Source organism: Danio rerio, chromosome 5 (genome assembly GCF_049306965.1).
Source record: "Danio rerio strain Tuebingen ecotype United States chromosome 5, GRCz12tu, whole genome shotgun sequence".
Classification (NCBI taxonomy): domain Eukaryota; kingdom Metazoa; phylum Chordata; class Actinopteri; order Cypriniformes; family Danionidae; genus Danio; species Danio rerio.
The window spans coordinates 1,515,001-1,542,500 of NC_133180.1; the positions used below are offsets into that span (position 1 = coordinate 1,515,001).

Consider the following 27,500-nt stretch of genomic DNA (forward strand, 5'->3'; position numbering starts at 1 on the left):
GGACTCCAAGATGGTGGGAAACAAGATTCTGTAGTTTGATGAGAGCAAGACAGAATGTTTAGGCCTTAATTCAAAGCGGTATGAGTGGAGAACACCAGGCACTGCTCCTCACCTGTCCAATACAGACCCGTTAGTGAAGCGTGGTGGAGGCAGCATCATACTGTGGGACGTTTCTCAGCTGCAGGGACAGGACGACTGGTTGCAGTATAGGATGAATGTGGCCAAGTACAGGAACATCCTGGACCAAAACCTTCTCCAGAGTGCTCAGGACCTCAGACTGGGCTGAAGGTTTACCTTCCAACCAGACAATGACACTAAACACACAGCTCAAATAACAACGAAGTAGCTTCACAACAACTCTGTGACTGTTCTTGAATGGCCCAACCAGAGCCCTGACTTGAACCCAATTAAGCATCTCTGGAAAGACCTAAAAATAGCCGTCCTCCAACGTTTACCATCCAACCTGACAGAACTGGAGAGGATCTGCAAGGAGGAATGGCAGAGGATCCCCAAATCCAGGTCTGAAAAACTTGTTGCATCTTCCCCAGAAAGACTAACGGCTGGATTAGATCAACAGGGGGCTTCTGCTGAACACTAAGCGAAGGCTCTGAATACTGAGGACCGTGTGACAGTTCAGATTTATTTATAATGAATCTGCAGAGATGTCGACAGTTCTGTGTTTGTCTGTCAGTTTGGGCTGCTGTGTGGACATTTATGAGGAAAACAATCAACTTAAATGATTTTAGCAAATGGCTGCATTTAAGGGGGGGCTGAATACTTTCCGTACCCACTGTATATACAAATAGTTTCTAACTTACTTTCTGCTTTCTATTATACTTCAGGTAATTCCCTAATAATGACATTAACTAATCTAAAGCACTTTTAAAAATGCAATGAATCTGAGAAACGTGAGCGTTCTTACCTCGGGACTTCATTCCGATGAAGCGGTTCTCCACGATATCGATCCTCCCCACACCATGCTTTCCTCTGTGTACGAGAGATCAGGTTATTGATTAATAAATGAATGCAGAGATATTCTCCAGTGAACTGTAGACAACACCACTATTAGATCTTCAGCTTCTAAGCGCCCCCTTCAGGCTCAGGGTCACATGACTCCTGATCTGAGGTCAGTTTGTTTCTGCTCACCCGATCTCATTCAGATAGCAGAAAATCTCCAGCGGGGTCTCTTTACTGATGCCATCCTTTAAATGAGACACTCTCACTGGAACACCTGAGGAGATGAAGACAGCACAGTCACAACACAATAACACACCAGCCCAACACGACACATGTGAACATACAGCAGAGCCATGAAGAGTCAACACAAGACTACAACACAACACCACAGCCTATAACCATACTGCCGATCCATGAGGAGCCATTCACAACAGCCAAGAGCAGATCAAATATAAACTCATCATCATTTAATCTCGAAAAGCAGACATGTTTTAGATCTTTCAAAATCCATTTTTATGTCATAAGTAAGGAAATGTGGAAGTAGAATCGTCAGTGGGTGATTAAAAATTCATTCATTATATGTGTATACCCCTGATCTGAATAATAACTCAGTGATGTATTAATCATTTTACAAGTGATGAGTTAAATGAGGACAGCGCTGAACTCTTTCCCTGACAAATATCAGTAGACAATATATTAGGTATGCACGATATATTTGCGGCCATATCATTATCGGCCGATAAATGCAATTTTTAAGATTATCGTTATCGATCCGATGTCTAAATTAGGCCGATATATTTAAGCCGATAAAATACGGAATTGTACAGACCCGTCTGCCTCGCGCATGCGTGGGTGGAATGTGTTCAGACTTGCCCACTGCACTCTAATGGAGCTCTCCTCATTGTTTATTTCTTCAACGTCTGTCCTTTCTTCATGTGGCATTGCTGTGCGTTAATAACTCAGTAAGTAAACATAATCCTTATCATTGTAGATGTGTTTGATAGAGTGTCATTGTGTATTTTGCTTTAAATCGTCTCAGGAAAAAATACTACATGTGTAAACCTTTCCTGCTCCGTCTCTTTGTTGCGTTAGAGATAGCAGGGGAGATTCACTTATTACTCCAGGGCCGACTCAAACTACCTTCTCTTTTAGTTGCAACCGGTAAATGAACGAGGACACATGTAACTTACAATCACCAAAAGAGGGAGCATCCCTGAAATTCTCATTGCAAAAAAACTATCCTCTTTTCTGTCTCTCCCTCTTCGCTTCACACACACACACACACACACACACACACACACACACACACACACACACACACACACCAAACTGACCTGCACACGTGACGTGCTAAACAAAAACTTGTCAGGCTGTTTGTGATCTAATCTGATTATTTGTTATTGTCAACGTGTTGCTTGCCATGTGTTGTTGATGTAAGATTGTATTCAGTTTGATCAGAATATTCATATTGATTATAACGAGCGCGCGAGAGAGCTTTCACCGCGCGCGCACACACACATCGATCTGACAGCCTTGAGCCTTCACAAATCAACAGGGAAGAGCTTAGGTGCACCGGTCACTGAATCCAGCATACGGGCCAAACATTCTGTCTTATATAGCCTTCCTGATAACATCCGAGGCTCAGATACACCCTCTCAGTTCAACACCAGATTAAAGACCTATCTGTTTAGTAAAGCATACACTCAATGCATCACTTAGCGGGTTCCACACGGGCTTCTACATCTTGTTTATATACACTATGAACAGCAGCTACGCTAATTATTCTCTCTATTCTCTATTTCCACCTGGGGATACTCATTCCGAGGCCCTCAGATAATGCAGAGTCACTGAATCAATTCAAGACCAGCGACGAGATGATCCCAAGGTGTCCATATCCTGGACCAGGCCGTATCCTGAGCTGCTGCTGCGCTGTTGGTCAGGGGGGAGTGGAGAACATGAGTCTGATTCCAGCGACGCTCCAGGGACAGACGAGTATTCGCTGAGGCCATCTTCCAGCCTCCACCGCGGTGACTGCAGCTCTGCACAAGACTTTTATCCAGTGGAGAAATTAAAATGGTCGTGTCCAACTGAGTCTGGTTCTCTCAGGTTTTTTTCTCTTCACTCTACTATTAGTGAAGTTTTTCCCTCTCCGCTGTCGCCACTGGCTTGCATGGTTTAGGATCTGTAGAGCTACGCATCGATGTATTTGCTCTTCAGTGTTTGGACTCTCAGTAATAATTTAAAGCACACTGAACTGAGCTAAACTGAACTGAACTTAAACACTAAAAACTGAACCACCCTGATCCAGTTACTATGACCATTTATGTGAAGCTGCTTTGACACAATCTACATTGTAAAAGCGCTGTACAAATAAAGCTGAATTGAATTGAAAATTGAATTTATATTCTGCTCTGTGTTTGTCATAAAGTCGTCTGAGCTCAATGATCAGGTTTGTATCAAAATCTGACTCCGAGGGCAAATCTGAGCCCTCACTTTTCATCCATCATTTTCCCCGCGATTAACAGCAAGAACGAACACAGAAGCATTGATGCTACATGTGCTCAAAAAAAGAATTTATGCAGCATTTTCTAAAATAATACATTCTGTATCTAGCTTTTCACTTGTATGGTGGCTCTAAACGGTCAAAACACCTCTAAAAAAGGCTTTTTCGGACATGACACATTTGTACACATGTACATTACTGTGACATTTTATTTAAGAACATTTGAGCTGGTTTTAGTACTTGGCTCTTTCATTTTCATCTTATTTAAAATATATTTAACTTGCTTGCTGATTATAACCTATTATTTTTATGCAACAGTCAAGTTGCATGTTAATTTGCTGTGAAGAAAATAAAATAATGTATTTTTTGCATGCTGATTTGTGTGAAATCGTTAATATAGGTCTATAATCACCTTGCAATTTTGAAATCATAGCTTTTTTGCTTTGTGTATAGGCTATTCAGTTCAAAAGAGCAGTAAAATCTTTTATGAAGTTTGCTGTATAAAAATATAACATTTTGAAATATTTATAATTATCGGCCTATGTATATATCGGCTATCAGCCTCCAAGTCTGAAGAATTATCGGTTATCGGTATCGGCCAAAAATATCGGTGCATCCCTACGATAGATAGATAGATAGATAGATAGATAGATAGATAGATAGATAGATAGATAGATAGATAGATAGATAGATAGATAGATAGATAGATAGATAGATAGATAGATAGATAGATAGATAGATAGATAGATAGATAGATAGATAGATAGATAGATAGATAGATAGATAGATAGATAGATAGATAGATAGATAGATAGATAGATAGATAGATAGATAGATAGATAGATAGATAGATAGATAGATAGATAGATAGATAGATAGATAGATAGATAGATAGATAGATAGATAGATAGATAGATAGATAGATAGATAGATAGATAGATAGATAGATAGATAGATAGATAGATAGATAGATAGATAGATAGATAGATAGATAGATAGATAGATAGATAGATAGATAGATAGATAGATAGATAGATAGATAGATAGATAGATAGATAGATAGATAGATAGATAGATAGATAGATAGATAGATAGATAGATAGATAGATAGATAGATAGATAGATAGATAGATAGATAGATAGATAGATAGATAGATAGATAGATAGATAGATAGATAGATAGATAGATAGATAGATAGATAGATAGATAGATAGATAGATAGATAGATAGATAGATAGATAGATAGATAGATAGATAGATAGATAGATAGATAGATAGATAGATAGATAGATAGATAGATAGATAGATAGATAGATAGATAGATAGATAGATAGATAGATAGATAGATAGATAGATAGATAGATAGATAGATAGATAGATAGATAGATAGATAGATAGATGGAGAAGAAAGCAATTATGAGAGTAAAATTGTCAGTATTAGATTCAAAATTTATTCAGGTGATTCATTCAAAACAGCTGATTCATTTAGAGTGATGACTGATTCAGAATCACTGACTCAAAAGATTCGTTCAAATAGAGATTCATTCAGGAGGAAAACTTACCAAGAGGAAATGTTTCCTAAAGATAAATGTTTTGATTCTACTTTGTTTGAAACTAATATATATATGTATATGTAATATGTAATATATATATATATATATAATTTGAGGAGTCAGAGATTCTGAAACACTCATCACTATATATATATATAAATATAAATTATGTGAAATAAAAACTATAATAGTAATCAGAGATGGCAAAAGTACACACATCCTTTACTTAAGTAAAAGTAAAGTGTGTGTGTTTGTGTGTGTGTGTGTGTGTGTGTGTGTGTGTGTGTGTGTGTGTGTGTGTGTGAGTGTGTGTGTGTGTGTGTGTGTGTGTGTGTGTGTGTGTGTGTGTGTGTGTGTGTGTGTGTGTGTGTGTGTGTGTGTGTGTGTGTCATTATTGAAATGCACTCCTGATCTCAATAATGACCGAGTGAAGTATGAATCATTATCTGGCCCAGTTCAGAGTAAATAAGGACAGCGCTGAACTCTTTCCCTGACAAATATCAGTAGACAAGCGCTTTCATCCGAGCCTCCATTCCCACATCCACAGTGTCCAGGCCACAGGGCAGCAAAAGAGCCTCCAAACAGCTAATAATTAGATTAAAAAGTTCCCGAAAAACAGCAACCAGCGAGTCTGTGGTCCGGTCCCTCATTCAGGGCTCTTTCTGCTGCAGGCCTCTAAAGCAACAATAGGAGCCGAGACACAGTTGTAGGAAAAATTACCGCTTTACATTTTTCCACTCTTTCGGCTCTCCGCTGGCCTTTTGAGGAGCAGCAGAAGAAACGGGGGTTAAAATGACAAGAGCGAGAAGGTTTGGTCGTTAAAATTCTTTTTTCCTCAATGCGCGAGAGTGCTGAGAAAGCGCGGAGAAGAAAAGAGCGCGCAGAATAGACAGATAAACCAGGTCTTTACAGGAGCGGGCCGGCCGCGGGGGGCTGCTATTGTGAGAAGCACTAAAACAGCTTTTCTCATGGACATTAAATGGACGTGCTCAAATATCTATGAATACTGATGGCCGATCAAAACGGATCATCCAGCACAATGACGTCGCTGTCTGATAAAACAGTGCACTGGGGTCCCACACCACCATTGAGATTATAATCGAGCAAAATATGGGAACTCGCGCGCACACTTTGTTTAACTGCGAGGAAAAACTGCCATTCATCAGGGCGAAACACCTCTGGATCTGAAGTTGAGGACTACATTATTCAGCCTCATGGGAAATTTGAAGTCTTTTCATACACATCTCAAGTGCAAACGTGTGTTAAACATCTCTAATAGCTGATTTATTTTCTCTTCGCCATGATGACAGCACATAATATTAGACTAGATATTCTTCAAGACACTTCTATACAGCTTAAAGGGACATTTAAAGGCTTCACTAGGGAAACTAGGGTAAAGTTAGGGTAATTATGCAAGTCATTGTATAACAGTGATTTGTTCTGGGGACAATCAAAACTAATAATTACGTAAAAATAGTTGTAGAATATTTTTAAATGCTTTTATTGCAGCCAAAAATGAATTACTTCAACTTTCTTCAGAAAGGAAAGGATTTAATGGGAAATACTGTGTAAAATGTTCCTCCTAAGCTCTGCATATACACGTCACCAGGTCCATGGCATCATTTACTTCTGCATAGGCATGAAACGATAACCGTTTTCAACGTTTGGAAAAGTCAAGGTTTTTAACCACTTAAACTCTGCTGCTATTTTGGGATTTCCGCCTGGATTTTGCCTAACCAAATTTAAAAGCTTCCCAAATCCACATGCAGAGTTGTAAATGCAAACATTTGGTCTCATTTTAAAGAAAACCCTTTGAATTTTCATAGAACACTATTGAAAGTGTTTAAAAATAACTGTATATGTCGTCTGTGTTATAATAAACACCTAAAAAAAGAGGCGCTTTTTGTATTTTTTTTTTTTTTTATAAACTCAAACTTGAAAGTGCACCTTAGGTTCTGTGTGGTCCAGCATGCTGTAATTAAGCCACAGGGAACGATCATTGTTTTCATATTTCACTATTCTTTTGTTTTATCAAACATAATTCACTGTGTTTGGAGCACGTCAGACATATAAAAGGATTACTTATGGACATCACCTCAAAAACAGAGGAGAATGGGCCTGAAGCGCACAGCATAAGGTAAGAGATGACGGCTGTCTGTGCTATTTGGGGCTGCTTATAGATCATGAATGTATTGTTTTCACTTCTGCGCCATGGAAACACAGGGATTCATTCAGCAACTGTTTGGCATATGAATATAATTCAGTAAAAAGAATGCTAGAACCGTATGAGCACCAGCAAGAGCTTTCATTTGAGCTATAACTTGTACATGTGTCAGATGAAAAATATGAAAATGAACCAATTTAAAATACTCAGCTGGGGTATCCAAAATACTGTGTATTTAAGTGTAAATAACTTTTACACAGTAGAATAAAAACCAAAGTGATGCATATGTGCATAAAATATAGATTCTACACTTTCAAACGACACCACTTACGGGGTTTGGTGCAACGCTAGGCCTTTAAATCTTAAAGCGAAAGTCGATGACGTCACGGACCCGGTACCAGGTCGCAGAGTTTAAGTGGTTAAACCCGTCAAAATTGTCTGCTACCGCTCCTAAGGTACGAGTGAGATTTTTATATCAACTTTTTTTAGGACAGCAGTATCTCCAGCAGAAAAGATCTCTGTATTAAAACATAAAGAAATCAGTGTTTTTGAAACAAATGAAGTCAGCAGAAGTCAATAATTCATGGTCATTATTTAGCCGGACATGTTTACAGCTCCACAATATTATAAATGTTTCCCAAATGTAAATATATTGTGTACAAAGAGGAAAAGGTTTTGTTTTTTTACCCACACATTTAAAAAGAGTACAGTTTAGAGAAGCAATCACAGTACCGGGATATTTATATCCAAGGTTTTCATACCGTCAGGATCTTATTTTAAAGGTTTTTAAAATCTTAACATTTAAAGGTTTCATTTTAAAGGTGCGTCCTGGCCCAATACCCCCCATAAGTGGCTTCGTTCTCTCATCAGTTGGAATATAATAACTTCTGCATAGATTATGAAAGGGGTGTTGCTAGACATAAAGCTCTACTGGGGCACAGCTCCCCCTCCAAAAAAACAATCAATCAATCAATCAATCAATCCATCCATCTATTATTGCAATCCGAATTAATTAACCCCTTAAACTATTAGACAGCAGATTTCTTCAACACATTTTTAATCATAATAGTGTTAATAACTTATCTCTAATAACTGATTTATTTTCTGTGTCATGATGACAGTAAATAATATTAGACTAGATATTCTTCAAGACACTTCTATACAGCTTAAAGTGACATTTAAAGTCTTAACTAGGGTAATTAGGTTAATGACTACAGTTGTCATGTTACCCTAGCAACTGTAGAATCAGCACAACAGATCAGTTACTATAGTTGTTGTGTTACCATAACAACTGTAAAATCAGCACAAGAGATAAATTACCATAGTTGTTGTGTTACCATAACAACTGTAGAATCACCACAACAGATCAATTACTATAGTTGTTGTGTTACCATAGCAACTGTAGAATCAGCACAACAGATCAGTTACTATAGTTGTTACCATAGCAACTGTAGAGTCAGCACAACAGATCAGTTACTATAGTGTTTGTTACCAGAGCAACTGTAGAATCACCACAACAGATTAAGTATTATAGTATCAAAAAGTATTCAATGTATTTGCTTTAAAAAGGTATATTTTAATTAATATATTTTTTATATATATTTGTATATTTATTTAGATTTATGTTTTACTTTTAGGCAAGGCAAGGCAAGTTTATTTATATAGCACATTTCATACACAGTGGCAATTCAAAGTGCTTTAAATAAACAAGAATAAAAGAGACAAGTGTAAGAAAATGAAAATAAAAAATATAAAAATAAGAATAAAAAATAGATAAAACAGATAAAAATGTGTTAAAATGTTATAAGATAATGAAAAAGAAGAAAAAAACACAAAAGTGCGATCTGTCGGACGCAGCACAGTGCTCATTCAGTAAAGGCACAGCTTTACTGCTTTTACAGCTTTTTAGGATATCTTCATTTTTTATTTAGTGTTTTATTATTAGTTTATGTACTGTCATCATTGCAAAGACAAAAGAACTTGGGTAGTGAACATGTTATGCTTAAAAATGTGTTAAAAATAAATCTTCTGTCAGTTTAACACCACTCAGGAAATGTGTTTCAACTGAAGGGTTAGAGGAGGGCCAATAACTGTAATAATAATAATAATAATTAATAATAATAATAATAATAGTAGTAGTAATCATAATAATAGAGACTGGCCTTTCTTGAACTCGATCTCCAGCATATCTGCTTGATCAGGAGAATGCTCAGGGTTTTTGGTCATCTGGTAGAGATCTGAAGGTGCGTGATTCTGAAAAACAGCAGAGAAAAACAACATTACTAATAAAAATAAAATAAATATAGCGACAAAATCCCAAACTGCAAATAACCCTTCTCCATTAACACTGAAGTTCTGTATGTACATGCACATATTTAGTTCATGCATATTTTGTATTTTCAAAAAGATACGATTGACAGTTTATTTTACATTTCCTCATTAATAAGTTGTTTATCTCATTATTATCATTAAATTTAATAATAATAACAACAAAACATTTTATTTAAAGGCATCTTTCTAGCAACTCAAGGACACTGTATAATAAATCAAGAGCAATAAAGCAACAAGAGATCTATCTATAAACACACTTTGGGTGTGTTTTGAGACCCAATTATAATATAAGTATGTTAATGTAATCTGCATGCAGACACGTTCCAACTAAAATATTACATGAACAATGCAATAATATCTGCACACTATGAATCATTCATTATTTATTAGGTACACCTCTCCAACTGCTTGTTAACGCAAATGTCTAATCAGCCAATCACATGGCAGCAGCTCACTGCATTTCGGCATGTAGACATGGTCAAGAGGATCTGCTGCAGTTCAGAGTGTTGCTGCCAGACGGGCTGCTCTGAGTATTTCAGAAACTGCTGATCTACTGGGATTTTCACACACAACCATCTCTAGGGTTTACAGAGAATGCTCCGACAAAGAGGAAATATCCAGTGAGCGGCAGTTCTGTGGGCGCAAATGCCTTGTTGATGAGGTCATATGTCAGAGGAGAATGGCCAGACTGGTTCCAGCTGACAGAAAGGCAACAGTAACTCAAATAAGCACTCGTTACAACCGAGCTCTGCAGAAGAGCATCTCTGAACACACAACACGTCCAACCTTGAGGCGGATGGGCTACAGCAGCAGAAGAGCACACCGGGTGCCGCTCCTGTCAGCTAAGAACAGGAAACTGAGGCTACAATTCACACAGACTCACCAAAACTGGACAATAGAAGATTGGAGAAACGTTGCTGCTCTGATGAGTCTCCATTTCTGCTCACACATTCAGATGCTCAGGGCAGAATTTGGCCTCAACAACATGAAAGCATGGATCATCCTGCCTTGTATCAGCGGTTCAGGCTGGTGGTGGTGGTGTAATGGTGTGGGGGAGATTTTCTTTGGGTCCATTAGTACCAATTGAGCATCAACGCCACAGCCTACCTGAGTATTGCTGCTGACCATGTCCATCCCTTTATGAGCACAGTGTCTCCATCTTCTGATGGCTACTTCCAGCAGGATAACGCAGCATGTCATAAAGCTCAATCATCTCAGACTGCTGAACATGACGATGAGTTCACTGTACTCAAATGGCCTCCACAGTCACCAGAGCTCAATCCAATAGAGCAGCTTTGGGATGTGGTGGAACGGGAGATTGGCATCATGGATGTGCAGCCGACAAATCTGCAGCAACTGTGTGATGCTATCATGACAATATGGAGCAAAATCTCTGAGGAATATTTCCAGTAGCTTGTTGAATCTACAACACCAAGGATTAAGGCAGATCTGAAGGCAGAAGAGGTCCAACCTGGAACTAGTAAGGTGTACCTAATAAAGAGGCCAGTGAGTGCTTATGTTTGTTATTCAGGCATATAATAATGGTTAATATGGTAATAAATGCTTTATTAACTTCATGCAGTTTTGTGACCTACTCTAAATTCAGGATTGTTTATGCATTATAAATCCCTTATAAATGACAATTACAGGCTCAAATGTATGAAATGAAGAATAAATCTTTGCACACCTGATGTAAAACGCCAGTACAGTTTAATCCTCACTGAATAACAGGAGTCAAAACACAACTTCATTAGTAAAACAACAACAATATAATCATTTGGCACACAACAGCGTTGATTTCAGTGTTATTCAGCCGTGTTTAAACTGCAGTAAGTGTATATTTAATACGACTGCACAGATGTGTTCAGTCTTGATGTTCTGTTAACGACAAACGTTCAGTCCAAACATCCCTCAAGCCTGAACACTGAGGCTTTCTGCTTCGAGTGACACGTCTGCAGGACAAAAGTACTTATATTCATGCAGGAAAACACCCACACACACACACACACACACACACACACACACACACACACACACACACACACACACACACACACGTTTATTTCCTGTGAGCAGAAGAGGAAAGTAAAAGCCACACGGTCTGAAGAACATCAAGTGTTCACGTCTGACAGACACACACTCGTTGAAGCTACTGCTCTGACCACACCTGCTGTGTGTGTGTGTGTGTGAGAGAGAGAGAGAAAGAGAGACAGCATTGTGTATGTGTGTGACAGTAAATGTGAGTGTGTGTGTTTGTATGCATGTATATAAGTGAGCGTGAGCGTTTGTGTGTGTGAGTGTGTAGGGAAAGTGTGTGAGTGTGCACACAAGTGTGCTTTGACAGTGTGCGCATGTTTGTGTGTGTGGATATGAGTGTGAAAGAGTGTGTGTGTGTGTGTGTGTGTGAGAGAGAGAGAGACAGCAAGTGTTTGTGTATGTGTGTGACAGTAAATATGTGAGTGTGTGTATGTTTGTATGCATGTATATAAGTGAGCGTGAGCGTTTGTGTGTGTGAGTGTTTAGGGAAAGTGTGTGAGTGTGCACACAAGTGTGCTTTGACAGTGTGCGCATGTTTGTGTGTGTGGATATAAGTGTGAAAGAGTGTGTGTGTGTGTGTGTGTGTGTGTGTGTGTGTGTGTGTGTGTAAGAGAGTGAGAGACACAGCAAGTGTTTGTGTATGTGTGTGACAGTAAGTGTGTGTGTGTGTGTTTGTATGCATGTATATAAGTGAGCGTGAGCGTTTGTGTGTGTGAGTGTTTAGGGAAAGTGTGTGAGTGTGCACACAAGTGTGCTTTGACAGTGTGCGCATGTTTGTGTGTGTGGATATAAGTGTGAAAGAGTGTGTGTGTGTGTGTGTGTGTGTGTGTGTGTGTGTGAGAGAGAGAGAGAGACAGCAAGTGTTTGTGTATGTGTGTGACAGTAAGTGTGTGTGTGTGTTTGTATGCATGTATATAAGTGAGCGTGAGCATTTGTGTGTGTGAGTGTGTAGGGAAAGTGTGTGAGTGTGCACTCAAGTGTGCTTTGACAGTGTGCGCATGTTTGTGTGTGTGGACATTAGTGTGAAAGTGTGTGTGTGTGTAAGTGTACAAAAAGGAGTGTACACGAGTGTGTGTGTGTTTGTGGGGGGTGTGACTGAGCATGTTTGTGCGTGTGTATACAAGTGTGAAAGTGTGTGTTTGAGATTGTGTGAGTGCAACACTGAGGGTTTGAGCACGAGTGTTTGTCTGTGTGAGTGTGTCCTGGTGAGTACATGTGTGATTAAGTGTGTGTGTGTGTGTGTGTGTAAAAGAGAGAACGCGTGTGTAAGTGTGAGAGAGACAGCAAGTTTGTGTGTGTGTGTGTGACAGCGAGTGTTTGTGTGTGTGTGTTTGGGTGTGTGTATGTAAGTGTGACTGAGTGTGTGTGGGCGCATATGTGTTTGTTGCGGAAAAGTGCTGTGAGAGTGCACAAGTGTGTGTGTGTGTGTGTGTGTGTGTAAGTGCGTGTGACAGTGCGGGTATGTTTGTGCGTGTTTATATGAGAGTGTGAAAATGTGTGTGTGAGACTGTGAGGGTAACACTGAGTGTAAGTGTGTCCTGGTGAGTGCATGTGTGATTAAATGTGTGTGTGTGTGTGTGTGTGTGTGTATATAAGAGTGAGAGTAAGAGTGCAGGTGAATAAATGTGTGTGTGTGTGTGTGTGTGTGTGTGTGTGTGTGTGTGTGTGTGTGTGTGTGTGTATATAAGAGTGAGATTGAGAGTGCAGGTGAATAAATGTGTGTTAGAGTGTGTACACGAGCGTGTGTGTTTTGTCTGTTTAAGTGCATGTGTGATCAAGTGTGTGTGTGTGTGTGTGAGTGCGTGTGTGTGTTTGTGTGTGTGTGTGTATAAGAGTGAGAGTGCAGGTGCAGGTGTATAAAAGTGTGTGAGAGTTTGTACATGAGCGTGTGTGTTTGTGTAAGTGCATGTGTGATCAAGTGTGTGTGTGCATTTGTGTGTGTTTGTGTGTATAAGAGTGAGAGTGCAGGTGTATAAGTGTGTGAGTGTGTACACGAGCGTGTGTGTTTGTGTAAGTGCATGTGTGATCAAGTGTGTGTGTGTGTGTTTGTGTGTATAAGAGTGAAGGTGTATAAAAGTGTGTGAGAGTGTGTGTTTGTCTGTTTAAGTGCATGTGTGATCAAGTGTGTGTGTGTGTGTTCACAAGTGTCTGTGTGTGTTTGCATGCGAGTCTCTGTGTGCACAAGTGTGTGCGTCTCTTACTCTTGGTGTGTGTCCATCAGATAGCATCCCTGACCAATTACCGCAGATTACAGTGAGATGTCAGTGTGTGTGTGTGTGTGTGTGTGTGTGTGTGTGTGTGTGTGTGTGTGTGTGTGTGTGTGTGTGTGGCAGATTGCGGAGAAACTATGTGAAATAAGCGGCGGGTGCATTTAAACGGAAAGCTTTACCAGACAAACATGATCAGAGGTAAATAAACCGATGTGTGCCGTGCGGAGGTGTTGAGGCGCTCGTTACTGTCGCTTTAACTAAACGCCGCCTGTATTTTCTGCTTCACTAGCATCTGTCCCCAGATAACTCCAGGAGACGAGTGCAGAAATGGCCTTAAAAGCCTGTCGCAGACGCATCCGCAAGCCTAGAATTAGCGGAAAGAATTTAACAGCGGAGTGTGACGGCTAAACACTGCTCGACTGCATGCGCTTCACACATTTATAAAGTGTGATTGTATGTAAATGCAGGAGTTCTGAGTAAAACACTGGCCTTCAGGGAGGAAAACAGTTAAAGGGAAAGCCTGGAGCGGAAGCGGAGTATCCAGTCTGGTTAAACATGTGGGTAAGCTGATTACTTGTTTCAGATGAAATAATGAGATCAACATTTGTCATTATACACACACACACACACACACACACACACACACACACACACTATCATTCAGAAGTTTGCGGTCAGTAGGATTGTTAAATGTTTTAAATCAGCTTCTCCTGGTCACTAAGGCTGTTTATTTCATCAATAATGCAGCACAAATCGTACAATTGTGAAATGTTATTGCACTATAAAATAACTGTTCAACAGAAGATTTAAAATTTAATCCTTTATTCAGTGATTTAAAGATGAATTTACTGAAGTCTTCAGAGTCGCATGATCCTTCAGAAATCACTCTAATATTAATTATTATTAATGGTAATAGTAATAAAGCAATAATAACTGGAGCAATAATGCCATTTGAAACTACACACAATAAGTAACAAATAATTATTTAACAATCTAACATGTTTATGTTTAATGAATGCTGCCTTGATGAACAGAATCATAGTTGTGTTGTGATACAGACACGTTACAGTTATAATGCATAAACAGTCCTCACTTTAGATTAGGTCACAAAACTGCATGAAATTAATAAAGCATTTATTAACATATTAACCATTATTATATGCCTGAATAATACACATATGTACTCACTGGCCACTTTATTAGGTACACCTTACTAGTTCCAGGTTGGACCTCTTTTGCCTTCAGATCTGCCTTAATCCTTGGTGTTGTAGATTCATCAAGCTACTGGAAATATTCCTCAGAGATTTTGCTCCATATTGTCATGATAGCATCACACAGTTGCTGCAGATTTGTCGGCTGCACATCCATGATCCAATCTCCCGTTCCACCACATCCCAAAGCTGCTCTATTGGATTGAGCTCTGGTGACTGTGGAGGCCATTTGAGTACAGTGAACTCATCGTCATGTTCAAGAAACCAGTCTGAGATGATTGAGCTTTATGACATGCTGCGTTATCCTGCTGGAAGTAGCCATCAGAAGATGGAGACACTGTGCTCATAAAGGGATGGACATGGTCAGCAGCAATACTCAGGTAGGCTGTGGCGTTGATGCTCAATTGGTACTAATGGACCCAAATAGTGTCATTAATATTTGTTTCGACCTTAAGTACAGTGGTACAAGCTGAAACTTCATTACACATTAATGATGCTGTTTTTTTGACATTGCTGCAGTGACACTTTTAATGACAAATAGTGAAAGTTCCACTGAAAACACGATGAAAACATTGATGAAAGAATTATAATGTCTTCATGACAATCATGTTTGTGACAGATTTATGACGAGTTTTTGTCATCTTGGTAACGTCAAGTTGTCAATGCAAAGATGAAGGCCCAAAGTGATGTATTTGTTTATGTCACGTTATCATAACAAACAACGTCATCTTTGCATTTAAAGTATCATAACAGAATTGGGTCATTTGGTTATATTACTGTAGTTGTTGTGTTACCATAGCAACTGTAAAATCACCACAACAGATTAGTTACTATAGTTGTGTTACCATAGCAACTGTAAAATCACCACAACAGATCAGTTACTATAGTTGGGTTACCAAAGCAATTGTAGAATCACCACAACAGATCAGTTACTATAGTTTTTGTGTTACCATAGCAACTGTAAAATCACCACAACAGATTAGTTACTATAGTTGTGTTACCATAGCAACTGTAAAATCACCACAACAGATCAGTTACTATAGTTTTTGTGTTACCATAGCAACTGTAAAATCACCACAACAGATCAGTTACTATAGTTGTGTTACCATAGCAATTGTAGAATCACCACAACAGATCAGTTACTATAGTTTTTGTGTTACCATAGCAACTGTAAAATCACCACAACAGATCAGTTACTATAGTTGTTGTGTTACCATAGCAACTGTAAAATCACCACAACAGATCAGTTACTATAGTTGTTGTGTTACCATAGCAACTGTAGAATCACCACAACAGATCAGTTACTATAGTTGTTGTGTTACCATAGCAACTGTAAAATCACCACAACAGATCAGTTACTATAGTTGTTGTGTTACCATAGCAACTGTAGAATCACCACAACAGATCAGTTACTATAGTTGTTGTGTTACCATAGCAACTGTAGAATCACCACACAAGATCAATTACTATAGTTTTTGTGTTACCATAGCAACTGTAGAATTACCACAACAGATCAGTTACTATAGTTGTGTTACCATAGAAACAGTAGATTCACCATAACAGATCAATTACTATAGTTGTGTTATCATAGCAACAATTTCAGTAGTAGTACTAAGTTAGTACTTTACTATAGTTCAGAAATGCCCTTTTCTCAACATCAGCTCATGTAACAATATGAACAGAAGTGATTCGTCCGTGTCTTTTTCCTGAACAATAAAGGCATTTAAACCTGATTGTCAATCAGTCTCTTTAATCAATGATCTGCTAATGCGCTGTTGGTTCAGACGTGCACAGGCTTGAAAGCGAGCGGCAGAGACAGGCCTCAGATCAGGTGAATCTGAGCACGTCTGAGCGCTTGATATAATGTGACGGGATCAATGCATTTCAATCCTGACCCCCTGCGGGTGGATCTGCTCTCGGCCTTTAACCCCGCGCCGCAGCCCGAGGTAGGAATAATCCACAGCCGGAGCATTGCAGGCAAATGGTGCGTGAAGAGAGCCATCATGCTTTATTCAGCTGCCCGTATACATATTGTTGTCCCTCCTGAAAGACTTACAGCAAGTAAATTTCTCTCTTTCCTCATGTTAGCCGTGCCTCATTTGCTTTCAATCAAAGGCCGGAGTGGAGAGAGATGCAGCGAGGAGACAGAAAAGAGGTGGAAAGAATGAGTGAAGGGATGAAAGTCGAGCAGTAAATCTGGCCACTGGATTGGAAGTGACGCGTAAATCGCCGTGTCCTGAACCTGAGCTGATGCTAAACGCTGACAAATCTCGATCTGATAGCGGCAGATCATTTGCATTTTAACTCGATATGACTGAACGTCTTCATGAAAGAGGCACGTTCACCTGTCAGGTTGATGTCAGACTTATATAAAGCAAACATGATGACTTTTATATAGTTAATATTAGTAATGCTCAGACTGTTGAGTGTGTTGTTTCATTTATTTACTTTTAAAACTGAATGCTTGATTCTGATTGGCTGATGAATGTGCTAATTGTCAAATAAAGGCACAGCTAAAGTAGTTCCGGCATGTTTTGAGTGACTCTATATCACTCTGCTTATTTCCCACGTACAACAGTCAGAAATCACACCAGAATTGTTAGTGTACCTATTTCAGTCTTAGTATATGCCTAAATAGGTTAATAAAGTTGAGTCTGAACATGCAAACTCCACACAATAACGCCAACTGTCCAAGCCGGGACTCACACCAGAGAAATGAGTGCTGTGGGTAGGGTTGTAACGGTATGAATTTTTTACGGTATGATAATCGTCTAAAACAATACCACGGTTTGACGGTTTCGCGGTATACGGTATGTTACAAATGTTACAAAATAATAGAACAGTGAAGCAAATTTGACTTTTTCCAAATAATATATTTTCAGTTACTATAAACAACACCACTTACAATGAACAAATAAAAAAATAAGAAAATAATAAATAATGTGTCAAAGTCCAAATAAAGTCCAAATAAACATGGTGCAAATCCTCAGTAAAAATAGATATAAATATTTACTATACTATAAATAGTTACATAACGAAACTAGATTCAATATGGAACATCCTTAGGTTTTATGTGCCAGCATGGATATGGTTGTCTGTGGATATGGATTTGGATATGGTTGTCTGCAATGCAGACAAACAGCTGCACCTTCATTTGCGTCTTTTGAAAACAGCAAGAGCAGCAGTTCGTCTTTGCTGTGTCACTGTTTTGTCATGTTTCTGTGCTGATGTGCATGCAAAAGTACTTAGTATGAGAATTATTTCATGCAAAACTTTTTTTTTTTTGCGTTTTATTTAGCCGCGCATAAATGTATGCCTATCTCTCATTCCGTGTTGTTCAAAAAGCTCAGTGTTGGTCCACAAACAAAAGCGAAACCTATGCTTATTGGTTGTGATATAGCGAGTTTGAACCAATCTGGGCATGGAGGAGGGACAATGCATCAATGTATCATGTCTGGTTTGTCCGGAGACACAGTGACGAGCGTTTCTTTGTCAAATCAGCGTTGTCGAATTTTGATGACGTAACCGCACTGATTCCGGAGTCTCTGAAAGTCTGCGAATGTTATGTGATACAGCACTGGAAAGCTGAGACTCTCTTCTTTATGCCAATCTTTGAATTGTATGAATCGGATCAGCGGATCAAAAGTTATTAAACATTCAAGAGCAATACTTATTTTTAGCCGCGGATGGCTGTCTCGGTCTTTAAGGGTTAAAACCGTTGATATGCAATTGTTCATGGTATGATAATCGTGCACGTTCAAATCGTGGTAAACCGTCATACCGGTATATTGTTACAACCCTAGCTGTGGGGCCACAATGCTAACCACTGAGCCACCGTGCACTTTAATGCATGATCAAAATTCTAAACTTTTTCCTGGTGACACTTCAGCTCTGGTAATGATGAATGTATTGCGCAGATCTCTTACCTTGGGGTTCTCCAGAATGCCAGACTCATAGCTGTTGAGATGCAGGATCATTAATAATTTTATTATTAGTATTATTATTAAACATGCAATATGAGATGTAGATGAGCATCTTAAACTCACCTGATGTGCATCAGATTGGCGTCCATACTCCACGGAGCCTTTGGTGTGACGGGAACAGGAATGTTGTGTTTCTGAGACGGGAAAAAAAGAGCAAAGATTAAATCACATCCAAAACATAAGCTGGTTTGACCCTCCTGTGCAATGATCATTCTTCTTCAAATATTTCCCAAATGATGTTGAACAGATTCGGGAAATGTTCACAGTGTTTCCTCTAATATTTGTTCTTCTGGAGAAAGTCTGATTTGTTTTATTCCAGCTAGAATAACATTTTTAATTGTTTTAAAGCCATTTTAAGGTCAATATTATTAACCCCCTTCAGCAATATTAGTGTTGGATTGTCTCCAGAACAAACCACTGTTATACAATGACTTGCCTAATTACCCTAACTTTACCCTAATTACCCTAGTGAAGCCTTTACATGTAACTTTAAGCTGAACACTAGTGTCTTGAAGAATATCTAGTCTAATATTATGTGCTGTCATCATGGAGAAGAGAAAATAAATCAGCTATTAGAGATGAGTTATTAACACTATTATTAGAAATATGCTGAATTCTCTCTGTTAAACAGAAATTGGGGTAAAATATAAAAGTATTAAGGTTTAACAGCAGGGCAAATAATTCTGACTGTATATTTGTTATGTATATGTGACAAACAAAACTATATACATACATATGCACAGTATTTTATATCTACATATAATAAACATTTTCTCAAATATACGCATACCTGTGTGTACTTATAGATATATATAATAATTATACACAGTACACACACACACATATACACATGTCAAAACAAACTTTTATTTTGAATGTGATTAATGGTGGATGTTTTTTTCCCAGCACTAAAATAAACAATAGCAATAAACAAATGATGAACACTCATTATACTCAGACTGGAACCGTTTTAGAAAACCTATTTAATTTTTTTAATCTGCATGTTTAATTGGATCTCATTTAACTTCCTAAAGTCTTATATTTATTATATGAATTAAATAAATGTACAGAGGCACACACAGACACATGCACACACACCGAAACAGATCTTTTATATTCCCGCATATGTACAGTTTTCTAATGACCTCTAGTGGACATTTTATTCAAAGCAAATGTAAAAGAATTTAATAAAAACGTTTGTTTTAATAGTGAAATGTGTGCATTTTGACAGCAGGGGACATCATATTAACTCCTATACTGCATTAAAAATGATTAAAAAAATTAAAAAATAATGATAATAATTTTTATTACTAACTCACAAATGCCAGAAACTTTAAAAATAAAAAATTAAGTATATTTTTTAGAAATTGCTAAGACTTCTATTAGCTTCACAAATAATATTTTATATTCCCTTATATATACAGTATATTAATATATATATATATATATATATATATATATATATATATATATATATATATATATATATATATATATATATATATATATATATATATACTTTTACTGGATTAAAAATTATTAATACTATTAATAATATCACTAATAATAATAATGTAATTAATACAAATAATAACAGTAATACAATTATTAATAATAATAGTATAATGATTAATATAATTATTAATATTATTAATAATAACAACAATACTATTTATAATAATATGCATATAATAATAATAATAATAATAATAATAATAATAATATACAAAATAGTATAATAATTAATAATAAACTTATTAATATTATTAATAATAATAACAATAATAATCATAATAATATACATAAAATAATAATAGTAATAATAATATAATTAATAATAATAGTAATAATAATATAATTAATGATAATAATAATAGTAATAATAATAATATAATTAATAATAATAACAATACATTTTTAAGTATACTAATACTATTTACTGTTATTATTTATTATTATTATTTACTTACAAATCCCAGATACTTTGAAAAAAACAAACTATTTTATATATATATATATATATATATATATATATATATATATATATATATATATATATATATATATATATATATATATATATATATTTATAGTATATTTTATAAAAATGACCAAGACTTTTTTCAGGTCTACAAATTATGTTTTGTATTCCCCTTATATATGTGCAGTATATTTATAATATTTATACATAAATTATTATACTGGAATTTCTATATTTACTTTTATACTATTATAATTTTTATACTGTCGCCACTGGCTTGCATGGTTCAGGACTTGTGGAGCTGCGCATGGATGGATTTGCTCTTCAGTGTTTGGACTTTCAGTATTGATTATTAAACCACACTGAACTGAGCTGAACTAAAATTAAACTCTGTAAACTGGACTGACACGGTTTCAGTTTACTAGATCTTCTATGTGAAGCATCTCTGACACAATCCACATAGTAAAAGCGCTAGAGAAATAAATTGAATAGAACTGGATTAAAAATTCTTTAAATAAATAATAATAATATTGATATTAATAACTATAATTATTATAAAGGTGTACTATTACTATTTATAATTACTGTTATTGTTATTCGTATTTACTATTATTATTCTTATTATTATTCACACACAAATGCCAGATACTTTAAAATATATTTATACTTTAAATTGTAATTTAAAAAATTTAAACTGGATTAAAAATCATTAAAATATAAATATAATAATTATTATTATTATTATAAAAGTATACTATTACTATTATTGTTGTTATTGTTTATTATTATTATTATTATTATTATTATTATTTACTCACAAATGCCAGATACTTAAAAATATATTTATACTTTTAATTTTAAAAGTACCAAATATAAATACTTATACTGGATTAAAAATAATAATAATAATAACATGAATAATATCATTAATAATAATAAAATTATTATTATTATAAAAGTATGCTATTACTATTTACTCCCATTGTTATTATTTTTTATTATTTACTTACAAATGCCAGATTCTTTGAAAAAAAAATACTATATTATATACTATATTATAGTATATTTTCTAGAAATGTCCAAGACTTCTATCAGGTCACAAAAGATTCTTTATATTTCCTCATATATACAGTATATTATTATATAAATGCTTATACTGGATTAAAAAGTATTATAATAATAATACTGATATTAATAATAATTATTATAAAGGTTTACTATTACAATTATTAATTACTGTTATTGTTATTAACTATTTTTATTATTATTTACTCAAAATGCGAGATACTTAAAAAATATTTATACTTTTAATTTAAATTTTTTTAAAGAAATGTCCAAGACTTCTATCAGGTCTATTAATGATCTTTATAGTCCCTCATATAAAAAAGTTCATTAACATATTAACACTTCTTCTAGATCAAAATAATAATAATAATAATAATAATAATAATATATTCATAAATATATATTTAATCCGCTCCTAATATAACAATTAAGCTTAACATAACTGTGACTGTATTTATGAAAAAATATGTATCATAGCGCGCATTCACGGAGTTTGTTTAGAGGAGCTGTAGATGTACTGATCACCTCTGCGTATTCCATCAGGTCCTTCCGGCCACGGAAACGGTTGTAAAACTCAGGAATCCTCCATGGAGCGATGACCTAATGGAGGAAACACACAGACTATTATTATTGTTATTATTATTGCTTTTATTTTACCAGGAAAAAAAGCACATAGAGATTAAAAACCCCTTTTAAAAAAGCGTCCTAATCAAGATTAAGCAGTACACTCACTGACAAAAGCCTTTTCAAGATTTAGGAACAGCGAATAATAACTGGACTTCTAGCTGATGAATAAGTGTCAGAAGTGTCTTATATGAAAGGCAAAGGCCTCTAGATTTTGCTTATATGAGCACAATAAAACATGATCATGTCTTGATTATTAATGATTTGATTAGGACAGTAAGCTCTGACTCTGCTTCGACCAGTGGTTCTCAAACAGGCAGGCTTCCTTCTAGTGGTAAGCGGAGGAATGGTTGAACAATTAAAGTTAAAAAATGAACACACTTTTAACCCTTTACGATGTACGATGACACTGATATGATCAGTAAATTGATTTTAATAAGCTAAACCTTTCATTTTATTTGTAATTTTCTAATGTTTGTTATGTATTCTCTCATTTGAAGCTCATCTCCTCTCCATATTCGTAACAGTTGTAGGGGCATTCCCGTATTTTTATATCCCGATGTTGATGCTGGTTCCAGTAGGTCTTCTGCAGTATTGGTCATGATTGGGATGCAGATCAGCAGATGATTCATCTGAATAATCCACCTTCTGACACTTTCACACATGATCAACTAGAAGTCAAGCTGTTTGCTGCTCTTACAGCTGAGATCCACCACAAGACCCCTGTCACGGTGTATTCAGCTTACATATGCTCACAACAATCATACACAGCTCACAACAACTAACAGATAACCTCATTCATCCATCAAAACACACAGAAAATGACAACTAAAAGTAGTCAGCAAAACACAAAGATCAATGTTTCAAATTCCAAATCGTTTTTATGACAATGATCAGATGGTATTTACTATTTTTATTGACATATTTACACTGTAGAAAAGGCTGTGATGTGTGTAGACAGAACAATAGCGCCCTCCTGTGACTCTACTCAATATTACAGTCATGACGCAGACGCCTCATATAGATATTTTTCCGTTTTTTTTTTTTGTTTTTTTTTTATTGAAAATACAAAATCTAAATACAACAAAATGGGATTCAACTTTACAACTTGTGTGTCATATATGGAAGGCTCAACACAAAATAACATACAAAGATACAAATGTACAAAAAACATTCAAGTTTAAATAAATCCAAGAGTGAAAGGAAAACGCAAAAATTAAATAAATAAATAAATAAAAAATAAAGTACAACATATATATCATCTATGGCAAGTTATATACTACAAATATTTTTTAAGGCAATTTTTGTTTTCATTTTAACCAGGGCATCTGAAAATATTTTAAGTTCTTTTTTAAATACAATAATGGAGATGTTTTATGAATAAAATATTTGGCTAACACAATTATCATATTTATCAAATCGTGCAAAGTAGAGCAATCTTTAGTAATTCCATATAGTTCATCTTGTAATGTAAAAGTCAAACCTTCAGCATCCACATTTTTTATTATCAACCAGTCTTGTACTTTTTTCCAAAAATGATTGAGCGGCGCTGCAAGAGAAAAATATGTGTTCTGTGTCTTCACTAAAGTGTTTACATAAATGGCATGGTGAGTTTTCTAAGTTAAACTTAAGGTGTAAGAATCTATTAGAAGGGTATATATCATTTAATATTTTAAATTGTACTTCTTTTACGCAGACGCCTCATATGGAGTGGAGGAACTATGATATGACGTCACCTTGTGGGCTAATCGGCTGCTAGCATAAAACTGGTTCCCTCAATAAAATCCCTACAGGATTTTTCCGATGGGCTTTTTGAAGATTGCGAATAATAAGCTCGGTGTTTAAACACTTACACGTTTTGTCCAGCCGCATAATCCTCACACCAAAATACAACTTTCAGCACTTTTGGATCTTAAAAGCAAACGCAAGGACTGAAAATAAAATGAAAAATAATTGAAAAAAATAATTGAAATTGAAATGTCTGTGACAGATTTAATTTCTCTGTTTATATTATAATGCACGCTATATATTATAAACAAATAAATACTACTGCTCTCAAAATTAGTGCGTTAACGCATGCGATTAATTTGAAATATTATTATTATTTGAAATATATTAATTTGAATTGCGTTTAAAAAAAATTTACGCAATTAATGCAGTTGCAGTTTGTTTGTTTTTTCCTGTTGAGTGCAGTTGTTTGTGTTCAATACTTTATTATTATAATTTTCCATTTTGCATATCTGCTTTGCCTGTATTTGGGCATTTTTTGCAGTCCACATGGAAATCAATGTTTTCTTTATTGGCATTGATTGTTTTGAAATTCAAATGGCATTAACATGCCTGTGTTTTAATTTATGTAATAAATATGGCTGTCAGGACAGTATCTTGATGGTTTATTGTGGGTTTGTTGTTTACATGAAGAAATCTGTGTTACAAGTTAAACAAAAATTCTAATAAACAATAATATTTTGAATTTAAATAGTTTTTGTCTTGCGTTTACAGTAATTTTACATTTGAATAGCCAAAATTACAAGTTTCAGTATTTTAAATGTGATTAATCGCAATTAATTTTTAAAATGCGATTAATTTGTTGTTTTTTTAATCGATTGACAGCACTAATAAATACGCAAAAACACATCTATATAGCCCTATGTTTTTACGTGGGAAATACATCTGTTTTGCTTTACAGTTGTTGTAAAAGTTTTAAAACTGTATGTTTAAATGTGCCTACATAGCATAAGACATATTTAAGTAAGTGCATCGCTCGCGTGCACACAGCCCGCTTACCTTAACAGACGACAGAATCGAGGCATGAGGGACAAGTCTATACGCCTGCAAGTTCTATGATGGATCGAGAACAACATTCAGTATACTTTTGTATGTCACGAAGTACAGTGAAAAGCAGCCCATACACTCACATCTGCTGTACAGTTTATGGAGGAGTGTAAATACTGCAGTTATGACAGAGTTAAATGTGTTCAGATGAAGAAAAAAACTGACGATCACGTGAAAATGACAGATAATATGTGTGTAATTTTACACATTTATTCACATGTTTGCATTACAGAGAGCCGGACAGAGACAGGCTGCACTGGTGAGCAGTATCTTCATAATATCGCTTAATTAAAATAAATGATCAACAAATTAAAAAGTCTCGACAGCCTCCACAAGTGTAGGCATCATCTACGCACAATCTGAATTCCCAATCAGAAAAACACTACAAACTATTACTAATCTAGTACTATTCATGAAAATACTCAAATCACAGACAAATCCTAATGTCCAACACAAGCGGGCTGCACTCCAGACGTATAATGCCTCCGACACCGCCTGTAGTCCCATTTAGAAACTGGATGGCAGCCGTCTTTTTAAAGAAGCGCAAGCGATTTTAAAGATCAAGAGTGTGCTGTAGCTGATGTGTTTTACATTGTAGATCAGGGGTCACCAATCTCTGTCCTGGAGGGCTGGTGTCCCTGCTGGGTTTAGCTCCAGCTTGCCTCACCACATCTGCCTGGATGTTTCAAGTATACCTAGTAAGACCTTGGGTGCGTCCCAAATCGCATACTTATGCACTATTCTACGCCATTTTGTAGTATAAATAGTGTAAGTAGTGTTTTCACACCTAAAAAAAAAATAATAAGTGCACTTAAATTACCCGGATGATGCACTTATTCAGCTGGTATAATGAAGTGTGTAATGATGGACACTTCATGAGTGCGCACTCAACGACCGCAGGTTTGCTTACGTAGCGGAAGGGGCGGAGCTATCGGGCGCACATGTTGGATAACTTTATTTATTTTGGATGGTGAAAGCAAAATTCTCCAACGAAAGTGATTAGAGCGCCTCCCAATGGTGAATGCGATAATACTCACGGCAGGTATTATTTGATAAGCCGGTCGTTTATTTCACTGATTTGGCGACCGTCATTCGTCATCAGGAAAACGGTTTGAATTTCCGCATAGTAAAAAAAACATTAGTGTGCCATTTGGGACGCCACTACCGTCATATACTATCCTGTTGAGTGTGTAAGTGCATAAGTACATAGTGCATGAGTGCATAGTGTGCCACTTGGGACGCAGCTTATAAGTCACACACAACACTTGATTAGCTTGTTCAGGTGTGTTTGATTAGAGTTGGAGCTAAAGTCTGTAGGGCACCGGCCCTCCGGGAATAAGTTTGGTGACCCCTGTCATAGAATAAAACGTGAAAGTATCTTGAGTTTATGTTAGCCACGAACCTTATTTAGGCGATTTAACTGAAATCCTATTGAAAAAACCCATTGACTTTAGAAAGAGGGAACCAGAACTGCTATAATGCTTACTCACTACCGGGTTTTTGCATACAAATTGACGTCATAGTTCCTCCACTCTATAGCCTTAAAAAGTTAACAGGAAAAACAGTGCAGAGCACGGACAACTTCACTAGCATCACATTGTTATTGCTGAGTGCGTTCAAATACAAGTGAGTGACCATTTGAAGTGCTATTTATCATTTATATAGCAAAATGTTTAGCTGTCTATGCCTATGTTCAGTATTATCACTGATTACTGATTATAATCATATAAGTGTGCCACATGCGTCGAGTATTGCATCATCCATACTCGCTAATGAACACTTACAAGGCAAGGCAAGTTTATTTGTATAGCACATTTCATACAATTCAAAGTGCTTTACATAAACAAGAATAAAAGAAACAAGTAAAATAAAAATAAAAACAAATAATAAAAATGCGTAAAAACAAAACAAAACATAAAAACAGGTAAAATGTGATATAAAAGAATGAAGAAGAAGAGAAAAACATGATAGTGCAATCTGTCGGATGCAGCACAGTGCTCATTCAGTAAAGGCACAGCTAAACAGATGTGTTTTCAGTCTTGATT

The 27,500-nt window shown here is 36.1% G+C and overlaps 1 protein-coding gene and 1 long non-coding RNA gene across 3 annotated transcripts in view; one reads left to right on the forward strand and one right to left on the reverse strand.

Moving 5' to 3' along the window:
- The window catches only part of ass1 (argininosuccinate synthase 1), a 79,022-nt gene that overhangs the window by 22,022 nt on the left and 29,500 nt on the right, over positions 1–27,500 (reverse strand). For both annotated transcript variants that reach the window (XR_012405858.1, NM_001004603.1), the window contains exons 6-11: positions 22,522–22,596; positions 19,014–19,084; positions 18,894–18,924; positions 9,341–9,431; positions 1,147–1,231; positions 923–987 (exon numbers count right to left, since the gene is read on the reverse strand). Coding sequence is in view for 1 of the 2 variants with exons in the window: in NM_001004603.1 (NP_001004603.1) it covers positions 923–987; positions 1,147–1,231; positions 9,341–9,431; positions 18,894–18,924; positions 19,014–19,084; positions 22,522–22,596 (418 nt within the window). In the remaining variant the exon portion in view is untranslated. The remainder of the gene's footprint in view (positions 1–922; positions 988–1,146; positions 1,232–9,340; positions 9,432–18,893; positions 18,925–19,013; positions 19,085–22,521; positions 22,597–27,500) is intronic.
- Positions 13,819–16,699, forward strand: LOC141385728 (uncharacterized). Its single transcript, XR_012406630.1, has 3 exons — positions 13,819–13,954; positions 14,046–14,317; positions 15,028–16,699. It is a non-coding gene; the product is annotated as an uncharacterized lncRNA (long non-coding RNA).